The 18,784-nt window shown below is 30.1% G+C and overlaps 1 protein-coding gene across 1 annotated transcript in view; it reads left to right on the top strand.

Annotated features, from left to right (window-relative positions):
• Window positions 1-18,784, top strand: part of LOC145258303 (uncharacterized) — a 70,508-nt gene that overhangs the window by 11,530 nt on the left and 40,194 nt on the right. Inside the window, exons 2-3 of the mRNA XM_080116350.1 lie at window positions 1,266-1,532; window positions 5,292-5,418. Coding sequence (XP_079972476.1) covers window positions 1,283-1,532; window positions 5,292-5,418 — 377 coding nt within the window. The 5' untranslated portion in view covers window positions 1,266-1,282. The remainder of the gene's footprint in view (window positions 1-1,265; window positions 1,533-5,291; window positions 5,419-18,784) is intronic.

The raw sequence follows: 18,784 nt of genomic DNA, 5'->3' as shown, positions 1-18,784 counted from the left end.
TAATTGGAATTCATTTTTGAGATGAGCATTATATATATTAATTTATTTTTATTTTGGACTATTATTCTCATCTTTATTAGTTTTTGTTTTTCAAAACGTTTCGGCCAACTATTCCTCTGGCCTTCGTCAGGTGGTAACCGCGACGGATAGGAACTTCGAATCTCCTAACTGCATTCTCAGCAATCACTGCCATCCGTAGTTGTTGCCGTCTCACCATGTTTTGACCAATTAAACCTCTGGCCATCTTTGGGTAGGATTGAAACCGCTATCTTCAGACAATGTCCATCTATCCGTCGCGGTTACCACCTTTAAGAGCATCTGATGCTACCAGATCAGACAGTCTGAAGATACTGGATTCCTGACCCAAAATGCACCAAACATTGATGTAATTGTCTTTTTCCTTTCCTTTGTAAAACTCAATCATGTCCTACAAAGTTAAAAACAATTTTCTTTCTACAAAACAATTAAACCTAACATCATAAATAATTACTTGAAGATATTACTACTTGTAAATAACTTGAAACATAAATCGTTTTCCAAAATGACTCGATATGACATATCGTGTGAAAATGTTTGATATGCAGTTAAACAAGTGAAGCATACATGGTACCTTGTGAATGCACAGTGAACGAGGCATTGCCCCCCTTCCTGATTTAGCCCCCAAAATCCCCAGGGGACATCAAATCCTGGTGAAAATGAACAAATGGTGCAGTTTTAAGTTCCCAAGGCCTTAACATATTTGAGTTCAGCACCTCACCTTGTCTATTTAGCAAAACTGCTAAAAAGACATACACAGAAAATTTTGGACAAATATGGTAAAATAGTCCCAAAAATGTTTTTATTAGTCCTAAAAGAGGCCCTAGGGCACACCCAAGAGTTATTGCGAAGTATAAACAAACAAAATTATATAGAAATCAGTTAGTTACAACTTTTCAGAAAGTTTTATGAAAATCTAAGGCATCAATTTTTTTTAATAAGCACAAAAGTGTCAATTTTAGCCATTTTAACCTGAAAGGCACCACTAGAGAGGGGTAACTGGAGTTTTCCCGGAAAATCCGTGCTGTTACTTTTTTACTCGTATCATGTTTAATGTTTGTGCAAAATTTCCAAAAATTCCAAGTCGTAGTTACTGAGAAAAGTGCGAACAGATAAACGGATAAGGGTGAATTTACAGGTCCACCCTCCCTTTGTCGGGGGACCAAAAACCTAAGAATTTCACATAATGCAAGTTTTTTTTAAAAGTTAATTGCATTTTTTTTTTTCAGATTTTAACTCTCTAATCATGATGATGGCTGGAAAGATTGGTTCGAATACGAATGATCCACTAACAGCAAATTCCCGGCTATTTGTAGGTAATCTAAATACATTTGCACTCAGTCAAAAAGACGTTGAACAGATATTTAGACGATATGGATTTGTTGATGGGATTTCCATTCATAAAGGGTTCGCCTTCATTCAATATTCATCGGAGCATGAAGCAAGATTAGCTCTTATTAGCGAAAATGGAAAAACATACGCTAACCAGCAACTTGGTAAGTAAGCGCTTTTTTATTCTCTGCTAAATTTAAGAAATGCATTAACAAATAATTTGCAAAAAAAGAAAATGGATGCAGATATAAGTTTTTATTCGAAATTGTATTTATCTGTGATGCTAATTACACCCCCGTCCTCCAAATTGTTAGTAAATTTAAAAAAAAAAAAAAGTAGAAATAAGTTTATCAGCAGAACAAAGTTATAGAAAATCATTTTTGTTTTTGTTTTTTATGGTATGACAAGGTATGAAACCACCTGATCCAATGAACTAAAATAGCAAACAAAAATATTACTTCAAAATCAAAAATTAACCCAAATTAAATGTTAGATAGATTCTAACACAGGAAACACCAATTCCCCCCCCCCCTTTTGTGAGAAACCTTGTTCATGAAATGTGAGGACTAAAGGAAAAAATAAAAAGAAGTGAGAAATATGAGTCTGATGAAAGTAAACCTTGGGTTTACGTTTCACCAAGGCACACAAAAGCCGTTGCAATAGGATTGTTAATCAGGATGTAGACTGTGACTGGGACAAAAGATTAGACATACCCATCCATCAATATATTTAGAGATGGTTTACAGACCATTTTAGGAGTGGCAGTGAATTTTGCAGTATCTTGCGAACTATCTTGAGTTTGCGACAATGGTGGACAGTTTCCAGTTTAAGATTGTTGGTTGCAGATTGTATCTCATCAGTTCAAGATGAGCTGACGTCGATTGATGAAACATGGCTTTAACAGAAGACTAAGATGGTAACATTAGCGTTTCCTGCGATGGTGTCATACACGCACCCAGAATGTGTTAGATTCTTTTGTTTCTCTAGTTTGTGCTTCAAGTTTTATTTTTTTTATATGTATGACCCACGACCCACTATGCACCTCCTCAGCAGCAACCAATGTGAGAAATTAAGGTTACCTGGCATTTCCAAGAGCAAAGGCATAATATAATTTCTATTTAAACCTCTATCTCTTTCTTTCCACATCCCTCGTTCCCCTTCCTTTCCTGGATTTAAAAAATTAAAATGAATTTATTTACTTAAACAAAGAAAAGAAAGCAACATGATTTTATTGATACTAATACCAAACTTTATTCAATACTAGTTGGGAAGAAGGGTGGCTGGCCTTGCCCAGTCATAAAATATGCTTAAATATATTTTAATTCATGCAGATTTTTATATTTGTTATTACAGAATCAATTCTCTGTTGAATATTATATTGAATCTAGTATATAGTACTGATTTCCAACGATTTAAAAAAAAAAAAATGACTTGAGTGCGATCAGCTAGAATCAAAACCAAAACATATAGCACTCCAGCTATGTTCCTTACCATTCGAATTTCTTAAGTGTTATAAACAGATACATAAGAAAGGTTTAAAATTAAACCACTTCGAGCTGTGAATGAATTTGCACATGCACAAAAGTTATAGAAATATGTTGGCAAGTTAAAATGAACTGTTTACTTTTCAACTTGCTGACATATTTCTGTATGCGTTATTCATCCATCCAAACAAAGATTTGACTCATTATAAACCATCCTTTATGAATTTCAAGAGTTTATTGGTTAAACATTTTCACATTGACATACATCTACTGTTTTATTTATATAACTAAAAAAAAAGAAAAATTATGTATGTTTTAAGCAGACAACAATCAAATACTGTAAAAACTGAATTATGAATTAAGAACAAACAATGATTAATCAAATTAACTAAAATCGAACAATAAATAATTAAAACAAAGCTGCGCTTCAAAACAATAGCATTTCAACATGGTCTGTATTCTGGCATAAGTACCAAAAACTTATGAATTTCTTAAGTGTTATAAACTTTGTTCATGCCAAAAATTCCAAGGGATTTGAAAATATAGAAACGGTTTAGTTTTACTCATAGACGTTTTTTTATGGAAATATGTTTATTTCTTGACTACATTTTAACAGGTTTAAACAATACTTTTTAAAAATATATATAAAAAGAATTTCTTGACAAAAATAATAAACTCAGAATATTTTTTAAAAATAAATTTAATTAATTGAATTTAATGAATTTAAAAGAAAGAAATGAAATTAAAACTTTACCATAAATGATGCTAAAAAGGATGCAAAAACAATTGCATTTGAAAATGAGTGTGGCAATTGAAATAGTAATAAACTAAAAACAATCTATGTATTTATAAAATTACTTTAAATTAAGCAACAAAATTTTAGTATGTTTTATGTATTCACCTGCTATAAGAAATTGTTGGTGAGAATGGATATCTCTGAAAGAAAAAAAAAATGATTGCTCCAATGCAATGTTTTAAAAACTTGTGATATCAAACTCTCACATGTGGGTGAGATTTGACATGCACGTCCATAACGCTTTAAGGCAATAAAAATTAGAATGAGAAAAGGGGAGAAAAAAAGTAATGAATTCAAGTGTTGCATGCAGTAGTAAAATGACTAGATATTCTTACGGCATCTCATTTCCAGTCTTGCCTGGGTTCTTCCATTGCTCAGCTCTCTGGTTACGTGCTTCACATGCATAATGAAAAATGGGCATTACCGGCGTATGACTCTCCAACAAAACAAATGTCTACGAAGTTGGTATCCCTCTTGATCAGTGTCATCTCAGATGAATAATATTTAGAATTCAGGAAAAAAAATATTCACACTTTGACTCTAAACTGTTTCAGATATGCACTGAGTAAAGGGAAATAACTCATCCTTTAAATAAGTAGTTAATTCCCTTTGGCAGCTAATTCCTCAAGCAATCTATGAACGAGTTGTTTGTTTGTGTGTGTGTGTCTAGAGAAAAGAATGGGCTGAGCAGAGAAAAAAAACAGAGGTGAAGAAAAGGAGGGGAGAAATCCGGAGAGGAGGAAGTAGAAAAAGATAGAGAGAAAGAAGTTTTGATAAAAAATATCTTACACTTTTGCCCCGGGCAACGTTGTGTATGGTTGATATGATGTAAACCAAACCATTTCCTTTTTTATTTTCTGTATCTTCAAGCCTTGGGAACAAACATGTTTCCAATTTTAAAATTATACTCGTATAACACCTCTTAAATAAAGTTGGTGCAAAAGTTTTTGTTGGATTTTTTGTTGTTGGGCATTTTAACCAATTGTGATTTCTTTTATGCATATTGTCATTACTTAAGCATATCACCATGATTAATTTAGAACTTTTTTTCTTAATCTAATTAAAGCATTTTTTTTTTCTTTTATTCTTATCCATGTTGACCGGAAAACAATCTTTAGTCAACAGAAAGGGAGTCCTCTTTCATCATGATAATGCTTCTCCTCACACAGCACTACTGACCAAAGATCTGGGAGAATTTTTTGGGAAACCTTCCTTATCCTGCATGTTCTCCTGACCTAGCTCCCTCGGATTATCACTTATTTTGAGGATTATAAAACCATCTAGATGACCTTGGGTTAACATTACGAGAGGATATTGAACATTAGTTTAATTCATATTTTGCATCAAAACAATTTATTAGCAAGGCATTATAAGCTCATTAACAAATGGAAGCAAGTTATAGAGAGCAAAGGTTGTGAACCAAGATTTTTAAAGCATACTTTTTCATTTTCAAATTGGAATTTTAAATTCACAAAAATTTTTGCGCGAACTTAATATACTTATTTTAATCTGTTCTATAATTTCTTAGGATTACATTATATAATTATATAATTTATATTATATATTTATAATATATATATAATTTCTCAGGTTCTATAATTTCTTTATAAAATACCTTTTATTTTTTTGTTCTCTCCTTGTAGATATAAACCTCTGTTCGGAATCTAAGGCAAAGCGACCGTTTCCATCTCTAACTGCACCTCCAGTTCCTCACAATCCAACGAGCACCTACGTGAAGCCACCAACAATGCAGATGACTCGCATAAATCGGTAACATTTCCATTATTACCTCTCATTTTTTTTTTTTGTTCTTGTTTCAGAATTTTGTTAATCATTTGTTGGAATCCATTGGCAAATTGTCACCAAAATTAAGCCTGGAAAAATAACCTCTGTTTTATTTCAACTTTCAGATAAACCACACAGTTGTTGATCAATGGTTATAGTGTTGTGTTATGGAACAAATACAAAAAAGCATTATAGAATTGCACTTTATATGGGAATACATCACCTTTTAAATAATGTAAATACACACACACACACATATTTAATAATTATATATATATATATATATATATATATATAATCATTAAATACCTACAGACACTAGTGTTTCATCCTTTCGGGAATCATCAGTGCAGAGTGTCATGATTAACACCAGGAGATAGATTCGAACCTAGCAACAGAAGCCATGTCTGGCTTCATTAGCAAGGACCTAATCCATTCAGCTGCCATTAATCGTGAGAAATACTGTTGAAATTTAAACATTTATTTTTTTAAATGCTTTTAATGTCTATCAGAGTGATCTAATCATTATATGATGATGTGCGCATAAGAGCTAAATTGACCAACTTTTATTTCAACTGAAAGTGCTCAACAGTAAGAAACAAGTTTCTTAAAGGGGCTAATATAATTATTTACTATAATATATATATATATATATATATATATATATATATATATATATATATATGGCACAATCAAGTTTACACACCGGTTTTTGTTAGATCACCAAACTTAAATGACATTGAACCTGGTCAGTGATTACCATACCAAGCATTATATGTAAGATGTTAATACCTTCCTGCAAGTACTGCAAAAACTTAATGTCATCATCTCCCCTGACCAAGATATACATGCAACTGGGGACCATTTGTGAATTTCATATTCCCATGGAACTTTCTCCTTTGGAGGAAGCCGGTTCAACCCACGTAGAGTGAATGCCATTGTTGACTGATGCAACAAATATTATTAAATCAGGATTTATTTTTAGTTAAAATTGAGTTTCGTTGTTAGATAAAGATAATGTTACAAATTTGGTGGTCATTTTCTTTAACTTTGCCTTCTTTCACATAACATGGACATTTTTTAAGCATGCTTTTTTTTTTTTTTTCAATTTTAGATGCATAATGCTAATTGAATTTTTAATGGAAATGATTCCTCATTTAGTAATATATGATGAAACCAACATAAAACTACTTTTAATGCCTAAGCAGATTTTTATTTCATAAATTACCATAAGTGGAATTTGAGTTTTTCGCTTAATCTGCCATTTTCTTTTTCTTTTTAAAATAAAACGAGACTAATTTCTCATTTAAAAAAAATTTTTTTCTCTTTTTTTTTTTTTCCCCCCAAATTTATAACCAAGCAAAGTTGACAAGGAATACTTTGAAATTGATAAGGTAAATCGATGTATATCAATCAGTTTTGTATAATTAATGGTTTCAGAATAATTTTATGCATATGTAAATATTGGATGATTTTTTTAATGGTGCATAACTTTCGTTGAATATCAAAATAAAAAGTTGAACATGACAAATTGAAAGAGTAAATTTGTACTCCTGCTCCTCTCTGTTACACCGTGACTGTTAGATATTTCTAATAGACGTAATATCATCAACAACAAGAAAGAAAAAAAAAAGTGAGAAGCAAAAACTCATTTTCTCTTTTTTTATTTCTGTTTTCCTTTTTCTTTTTGAATCAATATTAGCAAGAAAAAAGAAAACTTGCTAAAGTGATTGTGTGTGTGAGTGGGGAAGATTTTTTTATTTACTTATTTTATTTTTTTTAACTTACAATTTAGTAATTAATAACAAGTAGTTGAAAATCAAGTCCCCTTAAAGAAAAGGCTGGAAAGGAATGTTTGACTATAAATGCAAGACCTCTGTCCACTATTCCTAAACAAAAACTATTCGTTATTTTTAAGTTAAACCATTGATCAAATTAAAAAGACAATGAAAAACAAAATCTGCCATCTCTACTAGCAAGCAGAGAGAAAGAGAACAATTACTTCCCTTCTGTTAATGAACTCTAATGTCTCATCAGTATATCTTTCTTGTTAGTTATCTTTTCATTCAAATTATCTCCCTTGAAAATTAATAAACATATTTTCAGAAAACTTTTAGTAATTTATCCATTTTTTTTTATTAAATCACTTTAATTGCTGTTAATATCAATAAAAGGATTGCATATATACAGGAAAAAAGAACAGTAAGATTACAATTGAAGAACACAAAAGATATTTTGATGTAAGTTTCATATGACAATTGCAATTGGGCTTTTTGTGTTTATTTCTACTTAATTAAAAAGCTATAAATACTTATTTTTTTAACGTAAAAATTTTATGTTACTTTTCCCTTTCTTAAAAAATAGATGCTAAAAAATATTTGTGTAGGCAAATGTTATTAACTGAAATAGTTTACGATTATCTACTGTGGAGAAGTTAGATCTGAACAGTATTCAAACCTGTGTCTAATAATAACTGTATTCCCTGATTTCTGCTTTAAATGCAGCGGAAATGGTGTTTTACATTTTATAGGAGAGATTTTTTTTATTATTTGTGTTCATTTTTATGATGTATATTTTTTTAACTCTTGCTCACCGTAAGCAAGGCCTACTGCCAATTAGACGTAAGGGACTACTGTTTGGGACCTGTCTACTGGAGATTGTGTGGAGAGATGATCGAGATGTTTGTTCACATTACATTTAAACTTTTGCATGCTAATAATACATCAAAGAAGGGAATTTTCTAGCATCTAGGGACCTCAGTAGTGAAGGGGTGGAATTTTGCTGCTAGACAGTTTTGTTGGGTGTATGTCTGTCAAGAGGATACAAGTGTACTGAGTTCGTTAGACCACATTCCATTAAAATATTTGTAAAACACAGGGATGCAATATTATGATGATGGGACGGAGATTGGAGATTCGCTGACAGTAGAGAACCTATTAAATTTGAGACTCTTTTTTGGACCCTTTTTTTTTTTTTTTTTTTTTTTTTTTTCAATAATCATGCTTTGAATGTAGTAATTTAAAAATATTCAGCATTTTTTTGTGTGTACACATTTTCTTTGCAAAAAACTTTTTTATTGTATTTTTTATCGATTATCAATTTTTTAATTATTTTTCAACAAACATCTAAAACACTTAACTATTCTTTTTTTTCACTTGAATCATACTTGAATGTTTTTGTTTTGTGTTCCTATCTGAAAATGTATTTTTGTTGGAAATATTTTAAACTGACTGAATCAGTATTAATTACATTGTATTATTTTTCTTTTTGTCTGTGTCTTATTTAACATTTTTTTCCTTGTTCAATGTTCATTTAACAATATCTTTGCCTGCAATGTACATAGTTTTATTTTATGATGGGAAATTAAAGAAATATTTTACATTAGCATTTTAAAAGCAAACAAATTTTACTGGATTTAATCTTGTAATTGATCTTGGGTGTGATCATAAAGGAAATCCAATGGTCAGGCCTTATTTGGCAACTGTGGGGAATGTGGAGTTGCCTCTAATTTACCATTACTTCCAGGTCTACTTTCATAGAGTGTAGTTCAATCTACAGACATCGGCTACCATTGATTTACTGCCGTCATCTTTGGTCAACATAATGTCTCAAAATTTAACAAACCTGGAGTGTTAATACCTGTTAGAGCAGATTAGGCTATCTGGACATACTGACTTCCTTACTAAAAATGCACCCAAAATTGATAGTTTTTTTCCATTCATTCAATCAAAAACAAAAACAATTTTCTTTTACAAAACAATCAAACCAAACAACATGAATAAATATTTGAAAATATAAACAGCTTGAAACATAAACACCTTTTTCCAAAGCTACTGGATTTAGCATTAAATTACTTGAAAAGGATTAATATACTGCAAAACATAACAACCAAACTCCTTGAAGATTTTAAAAATCTTTAAACATAAAAACTTTTTTCAAATTAATGGATTTGGCATTAAATAACTCGAATGGCTTTGATGTGCTGTAAAACAACCAAATTTTGTGATTATCTTTCAAATGGGAATTTTTAAATTCAGTTTTTATTTTACTGCATTTTTGATTTTTATAAATATACAATTAACACAAAATCGGGGATGGAATTTTGCTTTCTTTGTAATTCAGAAAAATTTGGAAATTCATTTTTTTCTTCTCTTACTAATTTGTACAGCATGAAAAAAATCTACCCTTACCCCCCCAAAAAAAAGAAATGCTGTTAGAAAAGATATTTTTTGTTAACTGCTCTAAACAAATTAGAATATCTCAGAAAAAGGGGGATCATTTTATATTAAATTTTACATTTGTGAGAAGTATGAAGGATTGGTGGGAACCTGGCCTTGCTTGTTAGGAAATTCATCAGAAGTTTTTTTTTTTCTCGTTTGTCACTCAAATCTCTACTAATTAAAAAAAATATATAAAGTTGTCTTCTGATTTTATGTATATCAAGATTCTCTAAATACTTACAAATCAACCTTTTTGTCCTTTTTTCATATCTTTTAAAATGTCTACAAACCAATTTATTAAATTCCTGTTTCATCAAAATTTTGAATTATTTTGTTATTCTATTAATTCATCATTAAATTTGGACATGTCCTCATCAGCAACTATCTAAAGTTTTTTTTTTATGCAGATGGGAACTTTTTTTCTATTTTAAATAAATTTTTGTTTTATATTTTTTCCTATGTTTTTTTTGGGGAGAGGAATAATCTATTTATATAAAAAAAAAATGTCTCTTTTCTGTTTCATTTTACTCTAGTCTAAGTTCTCAGAAATGAGGGAGCCCTTGAGTATAATACTTGATTTCTATATGAGATAAATATTCGAACATTCTATTCAAGTTCTCAAATGTTAAGTTTGTAAAGAAGTTAAAATTAATTTTCCCCTCCCTAATAGTCTAGTTAACTATGTTATAGTATATCTTTCTTGTTGTCTCTTGGTCTTACCAGATTCCAGGACAAGAATTCATCGTTAAATTTAACATGTTTTCATTAGCAACCATCATAAATATTTTTAACACACGTGGGAACTTTTATTGTCCTTTTTTCATACATCTTTCAGCTGTGTTAAAACTAATTTGTCTTTCATTTTTATATTTAGTTTCATAAAGGAATTAAAAAAAAACAGAAATTGTAATGAATTTTTAAAGTTTTCAGTTTATCCTTTTTTATCTCTATTTTTCATCTTGCTCATAAGAGAATAATTATTTTAAAAAATTATGAATTTAAAATTTTTTGTTATTGTGCATCCAATATTTTTTCTAACTTGTCTGTTTTTTATCTGCTATCAAATTAATTTTCATATGAATATATAATGTATATAAAATTTTTCATTTACTTCTGTTAGTGTTAAGATTAGAAAATTTTTTTTGTTTTGCTGATTTTTTTTGTTTATTTACCTGTTTCTTGAGTTACACAAGATTTTATTTTTTTTAAATTTTCTCCAGAAAAGAAATTGTTCTGTAAATAAATCCTTGATTTAAATTTTTTTTTATTTGTTATTGTATTTTTATTGCAATTTTTTGTTTTATTTATCATAGTGTTGCACTAATAATTTAGCATAATACATACATGGTAATATTAATGATTAAGTTGTGTCAAAAATGTAAATTAGAATTATTTGTTTGTGTGTATAAATGAGACTTCAGCTTTCAACATAAAATGGCCTTCTCAAAATTATAGACATTTCTTTTTAATCTTGTTAGTGACCTGAAACTTTTTTATGATTTAATTAACCTAGAACAAGTTTTTTTTTATGTGACTAGTATTTTAATATAAATTTTACAATTTTATTTATGCATATATTCTATTATATGAAGAAAATTGTCCCCTCCCCCTGACAAAGGAGGGATTGGACTTAGTAATTCTTTCTCGTCCATTTGTTCGCACTTTATGGAAATGACTATAGAGATCAAACCACTTATTTTATTTTTAATGTTCTTATTAAGAAAATAAATTGCTTGTCCAAAATTTCTCCTCTTTTAAAAAATAAAAAAAAAGGAATAATCTGCATGAAAAGAAAATATCATATTCCAAAACTCATGTAAATTGATCAAATAGTTTTAGTTTTATAAAGAAAATCATTTTTAAGTGATTTTAAGTTTTTCCAAAGTTCCCATCTCACAAGTTTGAATTATTTTAAGTTATTTTCCTTCATTTCAAGATGGCGTTGAGATATTGTCGTTGTTCCCTGAGCTACAAAACTTGATTTTCTTATTAAAAAATAAAACTATTTGATCAATTTATGTGAGTTTTGGTGTACAATATTTTCTTTTCACCAAAAGTATGTACATTATACAGATGTTTCTTTATTTTAATTTTAATGTAGGGGGAATTCTGGAGAAGCACAGACTATTTAGTGTGTTAACTCTTGGATTAATTAATTCTATATAAATAAAACTATGTGTCTGTCTGTCAATATTTAACCAATAAACTCTTAAATTACTGGTCACATAACACTGAGATTAACAAGAAGTAGTAATCCTACCAGTGACATAGCAACTGTTTTTGTCACCCTTCCCTACCTACTAAGCAACATAGTTTGCAGAAGGTGCACCATTCCTCGTGTAAGCCATTGGGGGGGTGGGGTCTTATATTTGAGCTTTGAATACTATGTGATTTTGAATACTAGTCATGGTTTACTTGTAGGAGAAAATATCCTTGTGTCAGATTATTCTGATAAACGTTTGTGACAGTCAAGTTCTCTAATTTTTTTTTTTTTTTTTTTTTTTATATTTGTTCTTTGGAGTTCAACTAGGTCAGTTTTCTTGTCAGTTTTTCAGCCATTTCCAATGTTGTCTCTTATAATAATAGACTGGAGAGGTGAATGATTTACATTATTTTCAGTACATTAAAATGAGAGAGATGAATGAGCTGGGCGGAGATAATATACGAGTGGGATATGGAGAAGAGGGGAAAAGAGAAAGAGAAATGGATTAAGGTAGCAGTTTTATTATAAGGAGGTTACATACATTTTTTAGCCTTTTTTTTTATATGACCCCGGGCAACACCTTGTAGTCCTACTAGTATATATATATAGTAATACACACGGACGAAAAAACGCTTTGGATAATCAGATTTCAAGGTAGTTCTACTAAAATAGCCATATTTTTTTAAACCAAAGCACTTCAAGTCTTCAAATTACTACTGTTTTGTTCGGAAATGAATATACTTTCAAATGAATTAATAAATATGAATGTACATTATATATTTTAAGAGTTTTAAGCAAATAAAGTGATAAAAATGTGAACGTCATAAAATGGCGTTTTCGGTAAGGTTTTGTAATGACCCCCCCTGTTTTCTAAAGGCCCGTACCGTGATTGTATGAAGAATTTCGTCATGAAATTTGGGAATCAATAAGAAGAGGTGTTAATCTTAATACTGTCAAGTGTCCGAAATATTTTTTACCATTTCTTTTTTTGTCGTGTTAAAAATAAGACTTTAATATGCCGAGTATCGAACATTTTTAAAAAAAAATTCTTCGGACACCCAGTAGTAAGTAAATCAATCTTTTTACTATCTTTATCAATTAAAAGTATTATTTTATGTTGAGTAGGACTGCGGTAATTGATAATTTAAAAGGACCTACCCGAAAAAAAAAAATTGTTTCTATTCCTCGAATTTGGTCAAATGAAGTTAATATTACTAGAAGCAACAGCAGCAGCAGCAGCTACAGCCTGTAGAATCAGCCATAGCACAGTGTATAAACAAACACGCGTTCTTTAATTTTTATTCAAGAACGAATTAAGAAAAACAAAATGAAACATAATGAAAATAATTAAGAAAAACAAAATGAAACAAAATGAAAACATAATGAAATATGAATATAAATGTTCTTATGTTTAATTAGAGCTATTTTGTTATCAGAATAACATTAGTTTAGAACTATTCAGTTTTCAGAATGTATAATAACAATCCCAACCAATTCGGCATTATGAATCTGTTGCAAGTTCTCACATTTTTCGTCAATGTTTTTAAACATGGTTAAAAAAAACAAAATAAACTTTTGTAGATATATAGCTTGCATGCACTTTTATTCTTTAAATTAGTTTTGAACAGTGAATTAAAACAATGTTTTACTGCGAACAGCCACAAATGTTTGTTTTTCAAAATCAAAATAAGTATCAAAATCTCGTTTATACATAGATTCGAAAAAGTTGTCAAAAAACAAATATATAACAAATAAATGTTATCAAAGTCAAGATAAGTTACTTTTCTACCTAACTGGATAATTTTGTTTTTATTTAATGTAACATGTTTATTCAGCTCGAAAAACGTATAGTGTTTACCGATGTATTGGAAAATTAAAAATGGCGCCCGGCCCGACTCTCTTTGACACGGTAAGTTTGAGAAAAGGAGTTAAAAATTAAAAAAAAAAAAAAAAACTATACAAAATACTGTTAAAAACTCACCGAATATATGTCAGCCTATGTCACGGTAACATATATTGAGCGAGTTTCTAGCAGTATTTTGTCTACTTTTTTTATTTTTAACTCTTTTCCCCAAACTTACCGTTTCAAGAGAGTCGGGCGGCGGGCGCCATTTAAAATTTTCCAAAACATCGGTAAACATTGTTTTCAAGCTGAATAAACATGTTACATTAAATAAAAACACTAAAAAATTATCCAGTTAGGTAGAAAAGTAACTTGCTTTTGATAACATTTATTTGTTATATATTTGTTTTTTTGACAACTTTTTCGAATCTGTGTATAGTAATACAAACCCTCAAAATCTATATCAATATTCTTGAAATTTTAAAAGCAATTAGAAAACACATCAAACTACAATTAGGAAGCTTTTTATTTCGTTAATTTTTTTTTCTACTTATTAAGCGAAAGATATTTTTACAACCTGCTCCAGCGTAGTATAAACGGCCTATAGAATTAACACCTTCAACCTTGAAAATAGAAATCAACAAATTTATGGAATTTTCTTTGAAATTTCGCAACGCAGTTTCTTATTAAATTAAAACTAAATATATAATATAAAGCCAATAATTATGAACCGCTAACAGTAAATATGAGTGATGAACGCTCTCTTTGAAAAAAAGCTCTCTTAACTTCACCTCTAATCCAAATTATGTGTGGCAAGTCTCCTCCTAAAACACTCTTTAACCCTAACAATAACACTAAGTTCGAGTGGCAAGCCCCCCTCCCCCTCCAACAAAATACCTCTGTAAGCCACATACAAGCATCTAAAACAAACAAACAAAAATAGATCCTTCCTTAAAGAAAATACACATAAAAATAAATTGGTTAACTGTCCTAAAATGCTAGAATGGCCAGGAAATGGTGAATTATTTTACATTAAATTTTTGTGAAACTAACCGCTCCCCCCTCTAATATTGTTTTTGTTAGCTTTGTCTCTGTCAAGTTTTCAGTATGTTCACACATAATTTTCCTTAGCCCTACAATTAATTCAAAGTCCGAGTGGCAACCCTCCACATATTCTCATTGCATAGAAACCCTCTTAAAACTACACATAATCATCTTAAAAAAAAAAAAAAGCATGCATATTTTCCCATAGAAAAAAAAACAGTTAACTGCCCTAAAATGCTAGAATGATCTGTAATAGGAAATTATTTTACATTCAATTCTAAAATAATTTGTTTATCTTTCATTAAAGTTTTTCATGGCATTTTATACATAATTTCCTAAAAAGGTAGAATCACATTTTGGAGGGGTGGTCAGAAGGAGTTGAGTGGGGTTAAACAGAAGGTGTTAATCTACAATAATACCAAAGAAATATTGCAATATATTCATTTTTAAATGGTCTTATGTTTAGATTTAAATTTTTTGTACATAAAGCACATTACAATTCAACTTTGAGTTCTCCAACTTCTTTTCTGTTTATGGATACATGGCATTTTTAAGGAATTGCTGCATATTTATGCACATTTACTGCAGATTATTTGGAAACCATAAACTTTGGGAGATTTTCAGTTGCATATTCTGATTCCTTGTACAAAAATACACTTATACAGTAAATTTCATTTCTTAGTCTTGTGTTTTAACAAAGATATGACATTTTTACTGAAAAAGTAGTGTAAAAAATGTGACGAAACGCATATGGTCTTAAAGAGGGAAAAATATCCAAACGTGTGAGGCACAAAAATAGCCATAACTTCCTTAATTTTAATCAGATTTTAAAAATTTAAAAAGATTCTTTCTTAGCTCATCAAGCTCTTTCTATGCATACCAATATCGAAATATTTCAAGCTATTTCAATTTTTTCATGTGTATTGCTAATATATATATATTTAATTTTCTTCCTTTGAAGACTGTAATGCTGGGTATGGGGCAGCCAAACCAGCTGCCAACATTGCCTTGCTTTTTATTGAAACCAACCGAGAGCTCTTTTTAGTATCCTCGCTGTTCCCTTAAGTGCAATTGTCTGGATTTTTCTTGGTTCACCAGGAATATTAGTTAGGTAGGACTTCAGGTTCTTCTTCATAAGCCCTGTGGCACATATAATAACTGGTATGATTGATATCTCCCTAAGATTCCAGTTTCTTTTTATATCATACATGAGACCTTGATATTTGGTCTGTTTCTCCCTTTCAGCTCTGTTCAGACATACATCATTAGGGACATGCATGCATGATACAGAAAGTGAGAAAAACATTAGTACTATCTGTTTAAAATCCAAACAAGGCGATCCATATATGGTCTCCTATGTCAAACTCTCTTCAGCCCCTGTTTATATTTTGCGATTGAGATGTGAACGCCATTTCTGATCTTGTCTAACATTTAAAAAAAAAAAAAAAAAATTTTTATTCAATTTTCACCCCAAACAAGGCACAATGCCACTTAGAAGTAGGGGGCTGCTATCAGGGACATTGCAAGGATATTATGAAGGGAGATGGGCAGCAAGATGTCTGTTCACATTACACTTGAACTTCTGCATGTCAGTACAGTTGGGAAAACAGAATCCCGGAAGTGAGTTCCAAGTCTATCAGTTCTGGGGAAGAAACTAATGGAGTAGAAGGCGTTCTTACATCTAGGGATCTCTAGTGTGTAGGGGTTGGATTTAGCTGCTTGTCGGGGGTATTTACGTCGAGAGAGTACAAGTGCTTGTAGTTCGTCAGAGCATTCACGATTAAAATACTTGTAGAACAGGCAGAGAGATGCAACATCTCATCGATGGGACAGAGGCTGAAGCTTAGATGACAGTTCAGGACTTTAATAATAGAGCCCTCAGCTAGTGTTCTTTTCCATTAATCTTACATAGGTATATATAATATATATATATAACACATTTTTCTGTTAAGGCCGATGAACCATTATCAACAACAAATCAATAAAAAAAAAAGTTCCCTGAGGATTCATGGCAAAATGACTCTGAAGCATAATGTGTTATCCTATTCTCAAGACACAAGTAAAAAGAAATGTTGAATAATGGACATATGCAAAAATATCAAAGATGACACCATGAAATTGATTATAGATGCATGAAAAACTAAAAGGAAGAAAAATAAAACAAAAGATAACTTGCTAAGTATGGCATCTATTCTACTAATCAATTTCACTGAGCAATGAGAGAGAAAGAAAAAAGGGGATACACTCACACTTCTTTTTATATTTCTTTTTTTTATGTGGGATAATATTAGTACATATTTCTTTTGATGCACTTTTTGGATTATAAGTTATCCAGTTTTATCTTGTCACTGGCCAAAAAGTTTTTTCATTTATTTCTTCTCTTGTACAGTGGGATTCACTTTTTTTCTTCCTTCACATATATTTCCTAACGCCTTTATAGTAGTCCTCTTTTTTTTTTTCTAGTATATTGTAGCCCCAAAAGGTACAGCAACATTTCACCATCAATCACCTCTGCCAATCTGATACTTATCCACACTTTTTCTCTTTCCTTTTCTTTGTTGTCTTCTCCCTTCTTTTTCTTGTTGTAGACTCATCCTCTCTTTTTTTCTCATTCAAGCGTATCCTTTAAGCATCTTTTCTTTCTCTTCTAAACGACTGTTTGCCTTTTCTTTCTCTCTTTACACAACCTTTCTCCCTTATTTTATGTTTTTTTTTTTTTTTTTCAAGCAGATGTTAAATGAAAATAAACAAATTTCTCTCTCCTCTTCGCTAACAACAATTACAAGTAAAGAAATAAAAAACAAAATATTGACAATTCTTGACTCAAGTTTATAATTATAAATATTTAATCCAATTACGTGATTACGTAACAATAAGTAAAATTATATAGAAATCAGAAAAACACTATGAGAATTAATCTATGTTTTGACGAGTTAAAGACTATTGAACACCCAAAGAGACGATTAATATTGAAACGGAGATTAATCTGTGTTGGGTTTTTCTGATAGTTATATTATATTCGCTTATAATAGCTTTCCATCTGTGTTGAGGATTTTTGAAAAAATATTTTATTTTTAGTCTTAAAACATTTAGAACTTATATATATATATATATATATATATATATATAAAGGATTACATGTTTGTATATAATTTATCTTCAGAGAAATGTTTTTCATGGTATATTGTCAGTTAATAATCAATTAAATTTAAAAGAAATTATGGTATATTGTCAGAGTTAATAATCAATTAAATTTAAAAGAAATTAAACTTTACCTTCATATGGATTTTCAATTGTTTTTTTTTTTTTTTTTTTTTTTTCCACGAGAAAAACATCTCAAAATTTCTTTTTTATTTCATTTTCCTGCTAATATGTTTACATATTTTAATATTTCTTCTTTCCTATAAAGTTTCAGATTTGCAATTTTTTTTTTTTTTTTTTTATTATTCTTACAGTTAAAAAAGTTGTACCATTCATTATTTTACTATTTTTTTATCCATTTTTTTTCTTTTGGTGCTTATTTATATGTAGATGCATATGAAATATGGCAGCTCAATATCAAATAATAAAATCTACGAATATGCTTAACAAGGAAAAATATTAGTGTGCACCAAAAATTATGGAAAATCAACATACAGAATTTTAATAATAATACAAAAATTTACCATGCATAATCCACGAATCACTCCATGATTGGAGAAGACGCTCCAAAGGTTAGCTGAAGACGAAGTTACACAATATCAAAGCAGACATCGAACGTAGCTCTTATCCACAGCTACGAGTTCCGGGATTGACTTCCCCATCACTATTTTGGTTGCTGCAATCCATCATCCATGGTCTGCATTTTTCTGGGAAACCATGTGTTCTAGGGGAAGAGCCAGTTCAACTAGTAATACACACGGACGAAAAAACGCTTTGGATAATCACAGATTTCAAGGTAGTTCTACTAAAATAGCCATATTTTTTAAACCAAAGCACTTCAAGTCTTCAAATTACTACTGTTTTGTTCGGAAATGATTATACTTTCAAATGAATTAATAA

Source organism: Euprymna scolopes, chromosome 33, assembly GCF_053919585.1.
Source record: "Euprymna scolopes isolate OS-2025 chromosome 33, ASM5391958v1, whole genome shotgun sequence".
In the NCBI taxonomy this organism is placed as follows: Eukaryota; Metazoa; Mollusca; class Cephalopoda; order Sepiida; family Sepiolidae; genus Euprymna; species Euprymna scolopes.
This window is presented reverse-complemented; position numbering and strand designations above follow the sequence as displayed.